General features: G+C 40.6%; 1 protein-coding gene and 1 non-coding gene across 4 annotated transcripts in view; both read left to right on the top strand.

Annotated features, from left to right (window-relative positions):
* Window positions 1-14,070, top strand: part of DIP2B (disco interacting protein 2 homolog B) — a 235,370-nt gene that overhangs the window by 116,287 nt on the left and 105,013 nt on the right. For all 3 annotated transcript variants that reach the window (XM_029206503.1, XM_029206504.1, XM_029206505.1), the window contains exon 2: window positions 3,070-3,141. In XM_029206503.1, coding sequence (XP_029062336.1) covers window positions 3,070-3,141 — 72 coding nt within the window. The remainder of the gene's footprint in view (window positions 1-3,069; window positions 3,142-14,070) is intronic.
* TRNAD-GUC lies at window positions 5,167-5,238 on the top strand. The gene has a single exon. It is a non-coding gene; the product is annotated as a tRNA-Asp (tRNA).

The raw sequence follows: 14,070 nt of genomic DNA on the forward strand, positions 1-14,070 counted from the left end.
GTGAGTGGGGAATGGGACAGGAGAATGCTTGTTTCTTTTGCAATAAAAGACATGATTTCCTGTTTCTCAGGAATGTTTCCTTGGTAGGCTCCCACATCTCTATTAGTTTTGTGTGTTATTAGAGATTACCTAAACTCTGCAGTTTGCTGATTTGACAAGGCTTGGTTTTGATTTCCAAAAATGCACTGTGGGTTTTTCTTACTTCACTAGGAAAACAGAGATGAAGGGCCATTGTGATTAAATTTGTACAGTCTAGTAAGTAGTCATGATTGCAGTTTTAAAATGCTTGTTTCTTGAAATAATGGATGCTCATTGTAGAAAACTTTAAATACAGGCAAGCAAAATTGCAAAGCAGCTAAAACCAATCCATAATCTTGCAGGCCATAACTAACCACTCAATATTTTGGTGTATAAAAATCCAGAATTTTTTCTGTGCATATACATGTATGTATAAAAATGTTGTTATTCCAGAAATTGAATATACTGTGTAAACTGTTTAGTATCTTGCCTTTTTTCCTGTTATATAATTTGACCATCTATATTATGTTAACAAATATATATCTACAGAACTGTTCATTCTTAATGAAAAAAACTTTATTGTCGAGATTATACAAGTCGTTCAGGCTTTTTTTTTTTTTTTAATCAAACTCTGTTAAAGTATATAAAACAAATGAAAATCCCCCATAATCTCATTCCCCCAAGGATAAACATTTAATATATGTATATATATATAGCCTTCTAGACTGTTTTCTTTATATATGCAAACATTTCTATTACCTTTTTTTTTTACAAAATTAGTTCTTATTATACCTAGTGTTCTGCAACTTGCCTTTTACCCCTAATATATTTTATTTTATTTTAAAAAAGTTTTTTAATATTTTTATTTAGTTAGTTATTTGGTTGTGCCAGGTCTCAAGTTTTGGCTTGCCGGTTCCCCAGTTGCGGCACATGGGCTCCTTAAGGTGGGCTCCTTAGTTGTGGCGCGTGGGCTCCTTAGTTGCGGCAGGGGGGCTCCCTAGTTGCGCCTCATTGGCTCCTTAGTTGTGGCATGTGAACTCTTAGCCACAACGTACATGTGGGATCCAGTTCCCTGACCAGGGATCGAACCTGGGCCCCTTTTATTGGGAGTGTGGAGTCTCAACCACTGCGCCACCAGGGAAGTCCCGCCTTAATATATTTTAGAGAGCTTCCTGTGCCAGTACATTTGGAATACCTGCATAATATTATGTGGATCAGGGTTTCTTGTCCTCAACACTACTGACATTTTAGACTGGTTAATTCTTTTTCGTGGGCCTGTCCTGTGCATTGCAGGATGCTTAGCAGCATCCTGGCCTCTATCTTTTAGATGCTAGTAGCACCCCTTCCTCTAGTTGTGACAAAAATGTCTCCAGACGTTGTCAGTTGTCCCCTGGAGGGCAAAGTCATTCCTAGTTGAAAGCCACTGATACAGATGGTCTATAATGTAAGCATCTAGAGACCTTCCAGTTTTTCCATGACAAAGAATGGGTCAGGGAATATTCCTATACTGATTTTTGTGCACCTCTGTGAATTTTATCGTTGAATAAATTCCTAGAAGTGCAGTTGGTGAATCAGAATTTTGATAGAAATTGCCAAATTATTCCAGAGATTGTATCGATTTATTTTTCAACTATATCCTGATGGTTCCAAATCAGTATCTCTTTCTGAAGTTCTAGATTCATGTAGCCAACTGTTGATTGGACATCTCCTCCTGTGTGTCTCATAGCCCTTTCCTAAGCTCAACTCTCATCTTCTTCAACCCACCAAACATGCACTTCTTGCTGTATTTCTCTGTCAGAGAATATCATGACCATCTGCCTGGTTGCTCAAGCCAAAAACCTTCTCCATCCTACACTGAACCAGTCATCAAATCCTATCTAGTCTTCCTCCCTAATGTCTCTCTTAATCCATTCACTTCTTTTCATCCCTTCTACCTCTATCTTTAATTTAAGCTACTAGCCCAGATCACTGTAGTAGCACTGGGGCAAGAACTAGCCTCTCTGGCTTTTACCCTTGGTTCCACGCTCCTCAGGAAGAATAAACTTGCTGCACTCTGTGATATGCAAGCGTTACTCCCCTGCTTAAGCCTTTCAGTGAGCCCTGCTGCCTCTCCGCCATCTGCTCCATCCGTCAGATGCTGAGGCCAACACATCTAACGTTCATCACCCATGATTTCAAATCTCTGTATCCATCAGAATAGGCTTTTTTCTCCCCACCACATATATTCATTCACCAGATATATTTATTCCCCCAGCTTTGAATTACTCACTGTCCCTTAAATGTCCCTTTGTTCTCCTGCTGCACTTCCTGGTCCTTTTAACCATGCTCTCTGCCCATCCATTTTCTACCCTTTCTTTAGGACCAAGCATATTTCTTGAACTCTTCAGCCACAGAGTTTCTCCTCTATTAATCAGTTTTATCCTTTTTGCATTTATTGTATATGTACTTTTTCATTTAACCTTGTGAAAAAGACATACATGAAGAGAAATAATACAAACCAGTGAACCAAGTGGAGAGGATATGGGAATTCCAGCTCCAAGTTCCAGCACAGATCCTAGGGTGCAAACGTGCATTTCAAAAATCCCATCCCAGTGTGTGAACCTTGACTTCTCCCCTTAACTGGACTTTTGATTTTTATGTGGTTCTGTAGAGCAATGTAATTGAATACCTCCCAAGTCAGTTGCATTCATTTGGTCAAACTAAATCCTTGGAGAGAAGTTCATTTGTCTGCCAGCCTTGCCACGTTCCATTTTGTATATCTTAAATACCACGGAAACAAGGGTGCCCTAGGAACTTGGGAATCTCTGACATGGAATGCAGCATACTGCTCTGCTAGATTGGTGTAGGGACAAGCCCTGCAGTTTTCCACAAGAAGTCAGCTCCAATTCTGTGGGAAATCACACATAGCAAAATCCTTGGCAAAGAACTATACATTTTTTTCCTACTCTCTATGTAGTAATTCTGAAACACCCTGTAATTAATTTTATTTCTACAGTGAACAACCACAGAGTAAGAATAATGCATAACCTGTTTCTGTTCTTGCTATTTTAGGGGACATCACACAGAAGGGATATGAAAAGAAAAGGTCAAAACTCCTGTCTCCTTACATCCCGCAGACACAAGGTAGGCAATAAGAAGTGGCTTAAACCTTTTCAGTAAGAATGCTGTCTTACAGGAGACCTGTCTTTTTTTGTTGGTTCCTGTTTTTTCCCTCCCTCACCAGGGAAGAGAAAAAACAGAAGGAAGGAAAGGAGGAAATGAATCTTAATTGAGCATCTGCTGTGTGGTAGGCACTTTTAAAATACCCAACGTCATCAAATCATTTATACAGAACTTGAGTGGTAGTGTGTCTATGCGTAGCTGACATGATTCAATGGCAGAAAATTCCAGGTTATGGAAAAACTGCATCTTTTTAATGCCTGAGCATGAACTGTAATGGAGAGGAGCAAGTGGGGCAAAGATAAGAAGGAGGGACAGATTTAGTTTGCAAGGCAACCCAAGGATTGCAGTCCCTGAGCATTTGGGGGTAAGAACCCTAAATAAACTTTTAAACTATTTCACAGCCTGACTTATTCCTTCTGCAAAGAGACTGGCGTGTTCTTTGTATATCAGAAAGTTCTGAGTCACTTCTGTGCTTAATTCCAGGCGGGTTGCTGGAACCTTTGCCTCTAGGCAAGGCTGTCTGTTTCTAAGTCATCATATTTTTAAAGTTACTCAGCCTCCAGGATTTCCTTTGATAGCCTGTTTCTATTTAATCAATTTTACTATAAAGAGTTTTTTCTTTATTTCTAACTTCCCCCCTGCAGTCAGTCAGAGTCCATTTCCACAAGACTGTGTTTTGTGTAACTAATAATTGCTTTTATTTCTGGATTATAATCCTTTGAGGACTTTGGATCCCCCATGGTTCTAATATCAAGCCTTGCACAAGGTTTATAGTCTGTAAATATTTGTTGAATGGATAATGGAATAAATAAATGAGCAATGGTGGTATAACAATCGATTTCACTGAAGTCCTTGTTTTATTTCCTGCATCATTCTTGGAAATTCCTCCCTGCAGAAACTAGTAGGTCAATTCAGTGATAGCCAGTTTAAAATATCTTAATGAACAGATGGATGTGGAAATGAATTGAGAGAAAAGGGTGGAAATCAGGCCAGTGACAGCTAATGAAAAGCCAGCTTTTGCTGAGCAAGGCATGACAGAAAAGGGGAGTCCTCTGATTGGCTGCTTAATTATGGATCTGGTCCATGCCTCTGTAGGCCCAGAGATTTACTGTAGTCACTTTGTGCAAAAGCAATCAGATCCTGAGAAAATAACTCAGTAAGGAATGTAACTATAAAAAGGACCATGATCTGTCTCATATCTGTTGTCAGGCTACAAAGAAACCAAATCATGTTCAAAAACCAGTTTATCAGTTTACTATGAGAAACCACTGAGACACATTCAAGTCTGTGTGGTCAGCACATTCTTGCCCCACGGGCAGGCCTACGAGAGGAGCTTGATCACACATAGAAGGTTGCTTAGTGAGAATGGATATGACGAAGCAGACATTTAGTTGCAGCAGGCCAAGAGAATGTGACATAGCATCTCACAGTAGGGATGGTCTTGCATGTGACCTCATGGGGGAAATAGAAGCCATTTGATGGCATCTCCTTCCTGCTATTAGACTTCAAACTCACCACATCAGTGCCCATCATGTTTATCACCTCCTCCCTTCTGGTTGAAGAGGTGATCTGTCCCTCCTAACCAAAGGCAGTCCTTTCACCTGGGCTTTTGATCCCATCTCCTCCTCCCTTTTCAGAAACCTTTTACTATCATCCCGTGACACCAAGGACAGGGCAGTGGGAGTGGGCCACCCAAGTGCAGGCAGTGAGGGGTGCAGTATCTATAGAAATTTTAAAAGCAGTAATAAAACCAACAAAAAGTTGGTCGGCTTTTTCTTATCACCATGGATAGCAATTCTAAATGCTGTAAGTAGTAAAATCTCCTCCCGCTGAGTCAGACAGCTGCACTGCCCCCTCGGTATGCCACAGCAGTCAGCTCCCTGTCTCTCTTGTACTGTCACTCTCTCCCTCTCAACCAGATGATTCCCCCAGAAGTTGATCATACTCATTACTGTTCTTTTTTCAAAAAAATCCTCCCTTGGGAATTCCCTGGTGGTCCAGTGGTTAGGACTCGGCACTGTCACTGCTGGGGCCCAGGTTCGATCCCTGATCAGGGAACTAAGATCCTGCAAGCTGTGTGGCATGGCCAAAAAAAAATCCTCCCTTGTCAACCACTTCCATCTCTACCCTGTCTGTCTCCCCTTTATGATCAGACTGCTGAGAACTGTCTATATTTACTATCCCTGTTTTCTCAACACCTTCTCACTTCTCAGCCCATTCCAGTCCCTTCTGAAGCTGCCATAAGTGATATCTCAGTACTATTTGCCACTCTGCCTCTTGAGACACTCTCCTCATTTTCTTACTCCTCTCTTCATGTTGCTCCTAGTCATCTTTGCAGGCTCCTTCTCCTCTGTTAAATGTTGGAATTCCCAAGGCAAGACCTCAAGCCCTCCTGACATCTCACTCTATATCAGTGGTGCTCACATTTTAGCCTACATCAGAATCACTAGAGGACTTGTTCATATACAAATTGCAGGACCCTGTTCTCAGGGTTTCTGATTCAGAGGTCCAGGTTGGGGTTTGAGAATTTGCATTTCTGTCAAGTTCCCAGGTGATGGTTGCTGGTATGGAGAACCAATGCCCTGTCTCCCTAGAGCTTTTCAAGGGAGACTTTTCTTAGTGGTAAAAAGTCTCTCAATTTGTGTTTGTCACTTTCTTTTCCCACCTTTGTTCTTGAATCTATTCATGTCTTTCCCAGAAATGGATTGTTTGTAGGGCTGGGTTATATTGTATGGATTCTGTAGCAAAAGAAGAGATTACACCTTGACATTTTTACCCCGTTTGTCTTTGTAGATTTTGAAGAAGACATTTAGTTTGATTTTTTTTAATGGCATTGGATTTAATGCAGATTTTAAACTTACTGAATTGTATTAATGCTTTATATAGGATTAAATGAAATGAAAGTCGTTTTAACACTTTTAGTAGGAGTTTCCTACTTACTTCTAGAGGGATTCAACCTCTTTCAAACTCTTTCTGTTACCTTGTTAGATTTCATTTCCTCCAGTTGTGAGGTGTGCTTCATTGTGAGGGTGGCTCCTTGAGTGTAGTATATAAAAGTAACATTCTCCACCAGTCTCTCTCGAAAGAAAACAGTAATACTACTTGCAGCATTGTACTACTAGAACAATTACATGCACATGCTTATCTAAAAATTTAGTGAGTGATTTTCCATACAGAATTGATTTGGAGTTATCTTAGGTTGCATATTTATGTATATTTTAGATTTCTTTTCTCAAATGTTACATAAATCTTTAAAATAGGACCTTCAGAAAAAAATTAACAATGTAACAGGGAAAATGGGGAAATATGGAAGAGAACACATGGTTGAGGAAAATACTTAGTGGAAATTGAGTAAGGGCAATTTGGGGTAATAATAAACATAGCTTAGTTCACTAACATCACAGGGGTTAGATTCTAAACTTACTGTATGACAAAAATCTGATGTCTCAAAATTACCCTTGGAAATCACTTAAACCTGTCAACATTGGAACTGATTGTTGTTTCTTTAGTTTCTACAAAACCCAAACTTTATCTGGTATTTAAGGGCATGCCATATGAAATTCATATCTTGATAAAGGTTAAAACCATACTCAGGGCCGCAAGATGCTCTCACTATGAGAGGCAAGGGAGAAATGAGGATGTGGCAGGTTCATATCTCCTCGTTCTGAGCCATATGCTCTTTGAAAGGAATGACCCATAGAACATCTTTCAGTGGCTTGGAAGCTACGAGAGCCTGGATATAAAGCTTCCCACACACCTCAGTTATTAGCAGCTTTGCAAGGAGAAGAGGCCAGAAATTAACTCTCTTTTGTCAAGGCCCAAAGAATTGATTATTCAAACCACATACACTCTTAACTCCTCTGTAAATTAGTCGCTCTTGGCCACTGTTGGATTTAGAAGAAAATGGAAGGTTTTGTGCAGGGAGACAACTTCCTGTAGTCTAATCCTTAAGATGTTTTGCATACAAGTAACTGATTAATTCCAAATAGCTTTAATAGAAAAGAGTTTATTCTAATGATACCGGGGTTGCTGACAGAACCTCAGGTCAGCACGTATTTACTATGTGCTTTCTGTGCTCCAAGTACTGTTAAGACATCAGGAGGCAGCCAGCATTGGACAAGACTGCCTGGGACGCCCTGGCTTGCTCCCTCAGCCTACTAGGGGTTTGCTCAGCTACAACTAACACTAAGAAGGCTTCCTTGACCAGCTTTATCACAAACAGTCCCCACTCGCATGATCTGCGCTGCATTTATAAAAAGCTCTCTCTGACTGTCCCATAGATTATGGTTTGTTCGTGTGTCTTATTCCCCTACTGGACTCTTAAAGTCTTTATAATCAGGAACATTCTTTTTTTATTATTATTTCTTCATGTCCCCAGTTTCTAGCATTAGTACCTGGCACATAGTAGAATTCTATAAATGTTTGTGGAACTAAACAGAAGGAACATTTAGAATTTAGAAATATTTCCTTTCGTAAACATCTGTGAAGATGGAAGTGTCAGATAATGAAAAAAACAGATTACTCTACAGATTGGAGAGTGATTGGTCCTGGCAGCTTGTCTCTACCTTCAATAGATCTTTTAATTTAGATCTACTAAATCTCAAGAGACTGTGCACACATATTGATTCTCATCAGTATTATATTACAACATCAATATTAGCATTTCTCTTTACTTAATTTTTATTTTTAAATGAGACTACTGAACCTATTTTACAGAGTCAAATGCTACTACGAGGTTTGTAACAACAACAAAAATAAGCAGTGTCCTCTTCTTCCCCAGAGACAGCTTCTTTCAACTGTTTTAACTGTTTCTTCTGGCATTTACCTCTGTAGGTAAAAGATTAGAATTTTTCTCTCTTACACATTCTTCCCCCAACCACCTGGACACCACACACTCCCCTTCCCTTTACCCCTTCCTTTACATCTCCCATCTCATACTCATTGTGGGCTGTCTGTTCAATGTACTACTTTTGTTGTTGCTAAGTCAGCATTCAGTGTTTGCATTATTTTGATTATGTAAATATTATTCACAGCTAAGTCACTTGGTTTACTAGGATTACATTTCCTTTCTTTCTCTCTCTCTTTTTTTTTTACAGTTAATCCATTGTTTTATTATTATTATTATGTTTATAGAGACAACTCTTGATGCTGTCTCTTCCTGAACTGATTGTTTCTTTGTCCTGCTACAGGCCTTTATTATCATTCTGGTGGTGTTTTAGGAAGGAGTGGGGATAGATAGATGTGTTATTCTTCCGTGTTTAATCAGGATTCTTTATCCTAACGTTTCTATTTAAGGATTGTTCAAAACTTGTACCAAGATCATTTCTATCAATCTAAAAGATCTCAAAGACGTCAGTACCTTATTTGCTGGTTGTTCACCGACAAGCTGATCAAATGGTCTCTACCACAGCCTGATTAAAGTGTTTAAACTGGGGGGCCTTCCTCCTTTGGGTGGTTCTGAGAACGAGCCCTGCCTCAGCTGTTTTGCAACTCTCCGCTATTTAAAACTGCCCTTGAAGTTCAACGGTGGCATCTTCTCTTGGACCCACATCCTTTGCTTTAGGACATTACTGCAGCTTCTGTTTTTCATGGCATTGATGTACACATTCCATTCTGTCTTCGTGTATTTGAGATCATTTGTGACCTTTGTGTATTTGTTTTTCTTCCTTCATCCATTGACTTTGTCCTACTGTCTTTCACTTCATTTAATTGTGTTTGTCTTCTGCTTCAGAATAGGATCTCGCCTTTTATATATTCCTTCCTGGGCTAGGTTCCCACATTATTTTTCCCCTGGGCCCTTACCTGCCACCCTTTTAGGGGTAAGACGTGTCAGTTTATGATTACGCTTACATGTTGGCATTTTCTAGCTTGTCTTGGTAAGAAGTGCTGGTGGCCCAAAGGTTCTTTCCAAACTTGGATTCCTTTTGTGGTTGCTGCCTATTTTGCTGCAGGGTATTTGCTCACCAGTGTTCCAGTGTATGTACATATGCTGCACTTGCCAGTTGTTCTCCACCCCTTTCGTCCCAGGTCTTCTGAGTTCAGTCCTGCCTTTGAGATTGTGCAAATGTGTATATAACCGAGTGAAAATGAAAGAAAAGAGAGCCTTGTAAGTTTTATCCTCTCTCTCTAAAGACTCTGATAACTCCTCTCAAGGATAATCTGTGATCCTGTTATTCTTACAGACCTCATGTAATTGTATGAAAATTGTGAGAGGCACAAATTTTTGCATAAAATATTTGCGGCTTAGAGATACACAAATAAGCAGCCTTCTCAGATTAACAGTTAACCATATCCTTTAAGTTGGTATCTCTTCACTTTTGTCTTTGTTTTTCCCAGCCACCCACTCCCATTGGTGGAAGTGAGGAGACAGAAAAGATCTTAATTTCTTTATTTTAACTAAAATTTTGGGTGCCTGCAGTGTAATACCCAGAGCTAATTACTGCAGGAGATAAAAGATGAATTAAGACCAGCCTCTGACCTCAAGTTTATTTATACTATAAAATAGGAAAGATAGGTGTACAAATGAGAATCATAAAAGATAGGGTGAAATAGGGGCTTCCCTGGTGGTGCAGTGGTTGAGAGTCTGCCTGCCGATGCAGGGGACACGGGTTCGTGCCCCGGTCCGGGAAGATCCCACATGCCGCGGAGCGGCTGGGCCCGTGAGCCATGGCCGCTGAGCCTGCGCGTCCGGAGCCTGTGCTCTGCAACGGGAGAGGCCACAACAGTGAGAGGCCCCCGGAACAAAAAAAAAAAAAAAAAAAAAAAAAAAGGTAGAGTGAAATAAGCACTGTAAGAAAGTTCTAAACAAAACATTATGGAAATTCAAAGGGATGTGAACCTAAAACTAGCTACTGAAATCAAGAACAGCATTTTGGAATGCTGTAGAACATTCCCAACCATATAAATGTTAAGTAGACAGAGTGCCTCTTTGTGTGCTGGGGGTGGGATCGATTGTATTTTCTCTATCACGTTTTGATTTAAAGGTTCCTTCCCAAGTGAGGATCACAGAATAATGGAAAGAACATGGAATTTTTTATTCCAGTCCCAGTTCTGCCCTTTCATTAGCTAGGTTTGGACACTTGTATAGTTGCTATGAACTGGAGCACGCATTGCAATCTTATCTGTACCCACATGCCTCATTGGAAGGAAGTCCGCTGTCTTTTGGGGCTCCTCTTTCCTCTTGAATTGTCCAAGAACCCCCTGGGATATAGGTAGTGCAGGAGGAGAGGTGGTCAGTGTAGCTTCCACACCCAAATGGGAAGAACCCCATAGTCTGCTGCTGCTCCTCAGTGCCTCGTGGGGCGCTACTGAAAACCGATCCTCACCTTGTGACCAACAATGCTGTCCCACTGCTAACCCTGGGTCCTGCATCAGTCACTCTGAGGAAGGAGCCCACTCTGCTCGGCTCAGCCAAGGTACCCCACTTGGATTCTCAGGGCAAAGCTCTAAGTATTGTGTTCTTTTAGTCCACGCACAGCCATTTTCCTGATGCCAAGTGGCCCAGGAAGCTTCAGATTTACCCTAGGCAGATGGCCCCTTTCCAGACTGTGAATGTGGACTCTTTCTTTCCTCCCTTCCCCCAGGCAGCGAGGCAGGTTAATCACCCATCCTTCTGAGGAAAACTCTCCTCAGTGAGCTCCCAGGGAAGAGTCTCTGAGTGATTCAAGGTACCTTCACCCAGGGTGGAGGGTGGAGTTGGGAGTGGAAGCTCTGTTTATAATGATTCAAGGTGATTATGGACACACTCTCACTGTAGAAAAACAGATTTAATCTGGTGTAGGTGTCCTGCCTCCTTTATGGTATCTATCAGATGGTGTTATTGCAAAGGTAAAATGAGATGGTGTTATGAGTTTAAAGAGCCTGTATTATCACTGATAACTGTATTATCATTGTTATTCTGTCATTCCCTTTCTAAAGCCCTTTAAAGGCCACTCGATTGGTTAAGGAGAAGTGACCTGACCCTGCTTTTCTTCTATGGCCTCATTTTGTCTCACTCCACCTCTTTCACTGTGCTTCAGCCCCACCAGTCTTTCTTAGACTTGTCAAGGCTTTTCTCCCTCACGGGACTTATACAAATACCTCGTTGCTGTGTAAAGTAGCCCTCCCCACACCCCCACCCCCACGCTGAAGCCCGCATCAGCCTATCCTTTTAACAGGCTCTTCCTGAAACTCTAGTACAAATTAAATTCCTCATTACGTGGGCTCAGAGATCTTTGTCTTTTTCCTTCTTAGCGCCGATCACGTTGTAAAAGATATACCTGACTGGGTGATCACTTATTTAATATATATATATATATATATATATAAATATATAATATTTAATATATTTCTTCTCTGACACCAGCCCCCGAGACCAGTGCTTAAAAAGCTGAAGCATTATGTTCGCTGGTTCTCAGAGCACATCCTCCTTCCCTCTGTTACTCTTACAGGTGAAAATTCCTGTTTAATCATTGGCAGAGTTGAAAGATAAGAAGCCAAGGTTGGCTTTCCTCCATGTTTCTGATTTGGAGATTTTGCATGGTTTTATACTAAAGATCAGCTTCTTTTCCAGGTTATCGTTGTTATTATGTTCAAACAGTAGAATCATGCAAGACTCTGATGTCTCTTTCTGCCAGAGAACCATAAATTGTGTACATGCTGACCATTGAGAAAGGAGGCTTTGTGTTGTAGAAGAAATGAAAATTTGTCTAAACTTATTGTTAATAAACATTGTAACATCATCACTATTTAAACATAATGGTGACCCCTAGTGGATATTCTGTATAACAGACTGAAAGATCCAGGAACTCCCAAACTGAAGTGGTCACTGTGTGTCGTGATCAGCGAGTAATTTTTTTCTTTGAATCTCAAGTATGTTTCACAATAGAATTTAGAAGTTTGGAAGAAGGCATGATTTATGAGGTTCACAGCTCTCCTTATAGCTGTCTCCTTACCTAACCTATATTTAGGGTCTTTTAAAATTACTTTGATTTTATACAGAGCTCTTTCAGTAAACAAAGTGGTAAAGAAATGGTAAAGTTCTCCAGAGTACCTCATCCCTACCTCATCCCAACTACTTAGGGGATTTTATATCCCCTCCAATCCATATAATTGTATGTGAATAGTTTTTACGTGCACAATTGTAATTATATACATAATATTTTGTGTTCTTTTATTACTGGCGACCTTTTCATGTGTCTGCATAGTCAACAGTTTTTCACTTTTCGTGGCGTATAATATGTATCTCATCATGTTGATACATAAGTTAATTCTGTCTTTGCTTTTAGCTTCTTACTGTGGTAATGAAACTGTGCACATCTTATTCAAAATATAGAAATCTCTACTTTTGGGCCCCAGGTAGTTCCTGAGATCTGGTTGGAGTGTGAAACCATGGCCAGGGAACGATTCATCTTTAAGCAGCAACTTGCCTGCCCAGCTGACATTGGACATGCTGTTAAATAATGCCCTGCTGGGCCCCTATGTCCTCAGACCTCTTCCTGCTCTTTCAGGAGACCTGAGGTCCATGTTTCCTGCTTCCTTCTGTGATGAATTGGTGCCCTGGCAAGTAAGCTAAATAAGCAAGTAAGCATTCCAAGATTTTTTTAATCCGACCAGGACATAGTTTCCTCCTTCTCACCTCCATATATGCATTGAATTACCAGTTGCTTTGGGGGAAAGAAAAAGAAGACAATTGATTTTAGAAGATTGGAAAATCCTGCTCACAATGTCATAATTTATCTAGGAAACTGAAAACTGGGCATTATTTTAACTTATTTTGGTAAGAATCTGCTCTCTGTGGTATGGTCTTCAAATTAAGAAAATCCAATATCATTTTTATTTTCTTCTTTATACTTAACTGTTACCTTGATGTTCTATAATGAACATATATTATTTTTATATCCTGAAAAAGAGAACTTCTCTAAATTATGGAAACCCAGTAAAGCTGTGGAATAACATACAAAACATCCAATCTCATCACCTAGAAATGATGGCTATTAACGGTTTACTGTATTTGCTTTCCATTTTTTTCAATGCACATATAAAATATATCTGTCAGTCTTATGTTTTAAAAAATGAAACTCCAATACATGGAAATAAAAATTTATAAGATAAAATTCATAATAAATTGGAGAGTGATTATTAACAATCAAACAGATTAGCTACAGAGTTTCATCATTAAGCTTCCCTGTTATTCTTTCTTTCTTCCTTTCTCCCTTACTTCCTAATATTTATATATTGATTGATTGATTGATTGATTTTTGGCTGCTTTGGTTCTTCATTACTGTGCATGGCTTTCTCTAGTTGCAACGAGCGGGGGCTACTCTTCATTGCGGTGCGTGAGATTCTCATTGAGGTGGCTTCTCTTGTTGCGGAGCACGGGCTCTAGGTGTGCGGGCTCAGTAGTTGTGGCACACGGGCTTAGTTGCTCTGCGGCATGTGGGATCTTCCTGGACCACGGCTCGAACCTGTGTCCCCTGCTTTGGCAGGTGGGTTCTTAATCACTGTGCCACCAGGGAAGCGCCCTGTTTATTTATTTTTGGCTGCTTTGGGTCTTCGTTGCTGCATGTAGGCTTTCTCTAGTTGCAGCGAGCAGGGACTACTCTTCGTTGCTGTGTGCATGCTTCTCATTGTGGTGGCGTCCCTTGTTGCAGAGCACGGGCTCCAGGGTGCGCGGGCTTCAGTAGTTGAGGCGCGCGGGCTCAGTTGTTGTGGCTCGCGGGCTGTAGAGCGCAGGCTCAGTAGTTGTGGCACACGGGCTTAGTTGCTCTGCGGCATGTGGGATCTTCCCGGACCAGGGCTCGAACCATGTCCCTTGCATTGGCAGGCGGATTCTTAGCCTCTATGCCACCAGGGAAGTCTTCCCTATTATACTTAAAGTATATTCCTAGGATTCAGTTCCTAGGAATTCAT

The sequence above is a fragment of the Monodon monoceros genome, unplaced genomic scaffold, assembly GCF_005190385.1.
Source record: "Monodon monoceros isolate NGI ecotype Baffin Bay Population unplaced genomic scaffold, NGI_Narwhal_1 Super_Scaffold_6, whole genome shotgun sequence".
Taxonomy (NCBI): domain Eukaryota; kingdom Metazoa; phylum Chordata; class Mammalia; order Artiodactyla; family Monodontidae; genus Monodon; species Monodon monoceros.